Source organism: Salmo salar, chromosome ssa18 (genome assembly GCF_905237065.1).
Source record: "Salmo salar chromosome ssa18, Ssal_v3.1, whole genome shotgun sequence".
NCBI lineage: Eukaryota > Metazoa > Chordata > Actinopteri > Salmoniformes > Salmonidae > Salmo > Salmo salar.
Genome location: NC_059459.1, coordinates 79,367,588 through 79,374,355, shown reverse-complemented (window position 1 = coordinate 79,374,355; position 6,768 = coordinate 79,367,588). Strand labels below are relative to the sequence as shown.

Below are 6,768 nucleotides of genomic sequence, written 5' to 3'. Positions count from 1 at the left end.
CCCGTGGGAGGGGGACACCGATCCCATAGAGATTAAAGTACTTGGCAATATCAGAGGGTTTTGTGATGAGTTTGTCTTTTTACTTTCCTCTTTTATATAATTTATCTTTGTTTCATAGTTTGTTCTTTTTGTTTAGTGACATGATTTCTCAATTTACGGTATGTTTACCAATCGTCTGTGCAGACAGACTTCATTCCTTTTGCCTCGTCCCTCTCAACCAGATAATTTTTTAATTCCTCATCAATCCACTGGGATTTAACAGATGTTACAGTCATTTTCTTAATGGTTGCATGCTTATTAGTAACTGGAAGAAGCAATTTTATTGCAGCATCTGGATGCTCCTAATTACACACATCAGACCAACAAATATGTTTTACATCTTCAACATAGATAGATAGAAATCACAAGGAAACCTATTGTATGATACTATGTTATGCCCAGCCTTTGGACCTTTGGTTTTCCTGAATATGGCTACTATATATAAACTCAGCAAAATAAGAAACGTCCCTTTTTCAGGACCCTGTCTTTCAAAGATAATTCGTAAAAATCCAAATAACGTCACAAATCTTCATTGTAAACGGTTTCAACACTGTTTCCCATGCTTATTCAATGAACCATAAACAATTAATGAACATGCACCTGTGGAACGGTCGTTAAGACACTAACAGCTTACAGACTTTTGTCTCACCAGGGGTGATGGTCGGATTCGCATTTATTGTCGAAGGAATGAGCGTTACACTGAGGCCTGTACTCTGGAGCGGGATCGAATTGGAGGTGGAGGGTCCGTCATGGTTTGGGGCGGTGTGTCACAGCATCATCGGACTGAGCTTGTTGGCATTGCAGGCAATCTCAAAGCTGTGCGTTACAGGGAAGACATCCTCCTCCCTCATGTGTTACCCTTCCTGCAGGCTCATCCTGACATGACCCTCCACAATGACAATGCCACCAGCCATACTGCTCGTTCTGTGCATGATTTCCTGCAAGACAGGAATGTCAGTGTTCTGCCATGGCCAGCGAAGAGCCCGGATTTCAATCCTAAAGTGTGCAAAGCTGTCATCAAGGCAAAGGGTGGCTAGTTGAAGAATCTCAAATATAAAATATATTTTGATTTGTTTAACACCTTTTTGGTTACCACATGATTCCATATGTGTTATTTCATAGTTTTGATGTCTTCACTATTATTATACATTGTAGAAAATAGTAAAAATAAAGAAATACCCTTGAATGAGCAGGTGTACTAAAACTTTTGACTGGAGGTGTATGTCTTCACACAGGGCGGCCTTTCATTTCGCCGGGCAGGACGTTTGGCAAAATGTTCGCAAAATTAGAGTACACCCACTTCTCCAGACACCACTACTCTCTCTCCCCCTCTGTCTCTCTCTCCCCCTCTCTATCACTCTCCCCCTCTCTCTCACTCTCCCCCTCTGTCTCCCCCTCTGTCTCTCTCTACCCCTTCTCTCTCTTTCTGTTTCTCTCTCTCTCTCTCTGTCTCTCTCTCCATCCCTCTCTCCATCTCTCTCTCTCTGTCTCTCTCTCTCCCCATCTCTCTCTCTCTCTCTCTCTCTGTCTCTCTCTCTCTCTCTCTCTCTCCTCCCCTCTGTCTCTCTCTCTGTCTCTCTCTACCCCCTCTCTCTCTTTCTGTCTCTCTCTCTGAGGAGAGAGATGATGATATTAGAGACACATATTTCCCTCAGATTACACAGATCCACAAAGAATTCAAAAAACAAACCCAATTTTGATAAACTCTCATATCTATTGGGTGAAATATCACAGTGTGACATCACAGCAGCAAGATGTGTGACCTGTTGCCACAAGAAAAGGGCAACCAGTGAAGAACAAACCACATTGTAAATACAACCCATATTTATGTTGATTTATTTTCCCTTTTGTACTTTTGTCATGTCCTGACCAGTAAAAGGAGTTATTTGTTATTGTAGTTTGGTCAGGGCGTGGCAGGGGGTGTTTGTTATTGTGTGTTTTGGGTTTTTGGGTTTTTGTTCTATGTTATCTATTTCTATGTGGTTATCTAGTTTTCTATTTCTATTTTGGGGTTTTGGCAACGACCTCCAATTAGAGGAAGCTGGTTGTCGTTGCCTCTAATTGGAGGCCATATTTAAGTGGGTTAGTTTTCTCTTCTGTTTGTGCGTGGTTGTTTCCTGGATAGTCTGTGTACCTTACGGGACTGTTTTCATCGTTTGTTTTGTTTATATGTTTTTCCTTCAATAAATTAAGAAGATGATAAATATATCCGCTGCGTTTTGGTCTACCTACAACGACGCTTCTGACAACTTTAACTATTTGCACATCTTACAACACTGTATATAGACATAATATGACATTTGAAATGTCTCTATTCTTTTGGAACTTCTGTGAGTGTATTGTTTACTGTTCATTTTTGTTGTTTATTTCACTTTTGTTTATCTACTTCACTTGCTTTGGCAATGTAAACATATGTTACCCATGCCAATAAAGCCCTTAAATTGAAATTGAATTGATGATGAGAAAGAGAGAGAGAGAGAGAAAGGAACAACTTAGGCCATCTGTCACGTAATTCATTTAGAAATGTTGCTAAAGCAGTTCTACCCAGAGCTATTTCTGTGCAGACAGAGCTATATATCTAGCTGTGACAGCAGTTCCATCACGTTTGATGCTATCGATCATAACATTCTTGTCAACTGGCAGGAGAAGTGGGTGGGAATCTCAACCTGGAGATGGGGTGATAAAGGGAGGAGAGAGACAGAGGGTGAGAGAGAGAGGGTACGAGAGAGGGACAGAGAGAGAGAGAGCGAGCGAAAGAGGGAGAGAGAGAGAAGGGAACAACCTAGGCCATCTGTCACATAGTTCATTTAGAAATGTTGCTGAAGCAGTTAATCCCAGAGCTATTTCTGTACAGACAGAGCTATTTTTAAAGTATTCAAACCCCTTTACTTTTTTCATCATTTTGTATTTAAAATGGTCAACAGAATGGGGTTTAAATGGTCAACAGAGTGGAGTTTTTATGTCAACAATCTACAGAAAATACTCTGTAATGTGAAAGTGGAAGAAAAAATGTAGCATTTGTTAAAAACGAATGAAAAATAAAACAGTAATTTGGGTAAGTCTCTAAGAATTTTGCACACCTGGATTGTACAATATTTGCCCATTTATTCTTTTAAAAATTCTTTAAGCTCTGCCAAGTTGGTTGTTGATCATTGCCAGACAACCATTTTCAAGATTTAAATCAAAATTTTAACCTAGCCACCAAGGAACATTTAATGTTATTTTGTTAAGCAACTCCAATGTAGATTTGGCCTTGTGTTTTAGGTTATTGTCCTGCTGAATGCTGAATGGTGAATGGTGAATTAGTCTCTCAGTGTCTGGTGGAAAGCAGACTGAACCAGGTTTTCCTCTAGAATTTAGCCTGTGCTTAGCAACATTCCATTTATTTTTATCCTGAAAAACTCCCTAGTCCTTGCCGACGACAAGTATACCCATAACATGATGCAGCCACCACCATGTTTTAAAAAAGTGTGGTACCCAGCGATGTGTTGTGTTGGATTTGCCCCAAATATACAATATTTATTTGTGACAGCAGTGCAACCGTGTCCGATACTATAGATCATAACATTCTTATCGACTGGCTGGAGAGGTGGATGGGAATCTCTGGCATTGCCCTCGATTGGTTCAGGTCATATTTATGTGGCAGACGTATCTTGGTGAGCACGGGTGGCTCAGTATCATCTGGTACTCAGTACATCATTAACTACTACAACCTGTAATATATCAATTACATCTAAAACCCTGCCCTGCCCCATCCTTATTTTTCTGTACATGCTTCCCCTAGGTGACATCATCCTCAATCATAACATTCCGTTTCACTGCTATGTGGATGAACACAAAGCTTTATTTACCAATCAGACTAGCTTAGCTACCTTACTCAAGTGTCTTGCTCAGTTACAAGAAATCAGAGGATTCCCATTATTTGGTCCACACCTTGATAGAAACCTAGATTAAAAATAGCCTTGTTCCTTTGTCCACCAATGTAAAGCATATTGCCAGAAATCTCATTGTCTTCTTTGACTTTGACCTGAAATTAAAAAAATTACAGAACATGAACAAATGCTCCAAAAGCAACCAAATAGATTTTAGAGATGGCTCTCGGTAGGTCTTAGCGTGACGATGCAGGTGTTAAGATGTTGTACACGTGAAGTCATTCCAAACTCTATCCACAACGTTATATTCCATCTTATTGAGAGCTTTGCCGTCTCTAGAAGGATGTATTTGGGTGTTTTTGGAGCCTTTTTTCATGGAATCACAGGAAGTTAAAGTAGGTAAGTTTCTTAAAAACATGTGAAATAATAAAAAAAAGGTGTCTATAACATTTTACATCAAACATTGAGATTTGGTTGTAAAAAAGAAAACTTCACCTTTAACCGTGAGTTACACTTAAAGAAGCCTGTCCGGTCTTGCTTTTATCATTCAAGAAATATTGCTGAAGTCAAGTCATTTGTTTGCAGTCACTGATCTGGAGAAAGTTTGGCATGCTTTTATTTCCTCCCGTCTAGATTACTGTCACTCTTAGTCTTAGTCACAAATCACCACATCATCTACAGTTAGTTCAGAAATGTTGCAGCTCTTAACAGGAACCAGAAAAAGAGAGGGAGACACAGAGAGAGAGAGAGAGAGACAGAGAGACAGAGAGAGAGGGAGAGGGACAGAGAGACAGAGAGAGGAAGAGGGAGAAACAGAGAGAGAGAGAAAGGAAAAGGGAGAGACGGAGAGACAGAGAGAGAGGAAGAGAGAGAGAGACAGAGAGAGGAAGAGTGAGAGAGAGAGAGAGAGAGAGAGAGAGAGAGTGCATCAGGGCTCTGTCACGTAGTAGAGTCAAAGAGGCATTTCAAACCCTAGATTTTTTGTTACATGATTTGTTAACAACGTTCAGGAGAAATCGGTTTCTAAAGAAGAACAATAAGATGAGGACGTTGCGCAGCACCATTTATATGACACATCTTTATTTAATATTTAGGTAGTACATTTGGAGTTGTTTGAGTGAGTGTCCAGTCTCTAACATGGCTGACAGTTTTGGCAACTGTTGATGCTGCAGCTGGCTCCTGTGGATCCAAGATGTCTGCCGATTTTGCCACCTGTGACTGCTGTGATCCGGCTCCTCACAGAGCCACCATGTCTGTCCGTTTCCTCCTGCTCTGGTCCACACTGCTGGCACTCTTCATCTGGTACACCACCTTGGCTGCCTCATCAGAGAGGACCTGGGAGGACACAAAGGAAGCGGTGTGTGTGTGTGTGTGTGTGTGTGTGTGTGTGTGTGTGTGTGTGTGTGTGTGTGTGTGTGTGTGTGTGTGTGTGTGTGTGTGTGTGTGTGTGTGTGTGACTTCGAGACCTACGTTCACAGGAGTAGACTTGGAGGCCTGTAGGTCGTTGATCTTGCTGTTGCCCTGGAGAAGAAGAGAGAGAGAGAGAGAAAGCAAGACAGAAAGAGTATTTAACTTTCCATGTCAATAAACTATATTGAATTGAATTGAGAGTGAAGAAGTTGAACAAATCCTGACTAGTAACCTGTAACCTGCATCATACGAGGTAATTCTATCCTGAGGCAAATATCTGTATTTTCTTTCTTTCTTTCTCTCTTTCTGTCTTTCTGTCTCTCTCTCTTTCTGTCTTTCTGTCTCTCTCTCTTTCTGTCTTTCTGCCTTTCTTTCTCTCTCTTTCTTTCTCTCTTTCTTTCTCTCTCTTTTTGTCTTTCTGTCTCTCTCTCTCTGTCTTTCTTTCTTTCTTTCTCTCAATTTCTGTCTTTCTGTTTATGTCTTTCTGTCTCTCTTTCTGTCTTTCTGCCTCTCTCTTTCTTTCTCTCTCTCTTTCTTTCTTTCTTTGTCATGAAAACTATCCCTCCCTTTCACCTCAGGAAGAAGAACGTTTCTTTAATTCCTCGACGGACAGACAGACGGACATAGAGTGATTGATTGATTGACTGATTACTTGGGTGTCTGTAATGAGGTCATCGCATATGGTTGTCATGGTACTGATCCAGTTGCCATAGATACTTTCCTCCTTTGGATTGGGCCTCTGCTCACTGGGGACAAGACGATAGGGTTAAAGGCACAGTACACCCAAAATAAAACAAGTCTTCACCTTGTCAGCAATGAGAAGACATACAGTTTTTGTTATAACCTTTTCTTCCCTACCAAGCAAAAAGGGCAGTAACTGCTCATAGCGTGGAACTGAGAAAAATGGCTTTTATTTACCTTTGTTTCACAGTAACTTTATGCAGTTACTGCTAACCTGACCTCCATTTTATCCAAAACACAATACAATAGAGGTAGGATACTTGTCCACATGATTAAGCATGTATTTAATGTATCAAAAATTACATTAACACATTTTCGACCAAATGAACAGTTACTGCCTTTTCTGCATGGTAGGGCAGTTTTAACATTTAATACAAGTCAATAAGCCCTACACCATGGGACAGGCAACTCCTGTCCTCTCTATCCCTTACACTATATAAGTGTTTTCCCTGCTTCATGTCCAGATCATATTAAAGGAACACGTTTCAATTTCAGACACCCCCTACACCTACCTGATGTCTTTGAGTAAGTTTTGCTGTGCTGTGAGTTGTCTCTGTGCCTCATGGACTCTTCCCTCCATAGTTAACCTGGCACACAGCTGGGCACAGTGGACCGCTAACACTGACATGTTCAGACTGCCTGCCCACACCCAGCTAGAGAGAGAGATGGAGACAGAGAGAGAGAGAGACAGAGAGAGAGAGAGAGA

At 40.9% G+C, this 6,768-nt stretch overlaps 1 protein-coding gene across 2 annotated transcripts in view; it reads right to left on the bottom strand.

Annotated features, from left to right (window-relative positions):
- Nucleotides 1-4,972: 4,972 nt before the first annotated feature.
- The window catches only part of LOC106578113 (circularly permutated Ras protein 1), a 21,350-nt gene continuing 19,554 nt past the window's right edge, over nucleotides 4,973-6,768 (bottom strand). For both annotated transcript variants that reach the window (XM_045701607.1, XM_045701608.1), the window contains exons 16-19: nucleotides 6,575-6,715; nucleotides 5,974-6,067; nucleotides 5,382-5,432; nucleotides 4,973-5,246 (exon numbers count right to left, since the gene is read on the bottom strand). In XM_045701607.1, coding sequence (XP_045557563.1) covers nucleotides 5,148-5,246; nucleotides 5,382-5,432; nucleotides 5,974-6,067; nucleotides 6,575-6,715 — 385 coding nt within the window. In that variant the 3' untranslated portion in view covers nucleotides 4,973-5,147. The remainder of the gene's footprint in view (nucleotides 5,247-5,381; nucleotides 5,433-5,973; nucleotides 6,068-6,574; nucleotides 6,716-6,768) is intronic.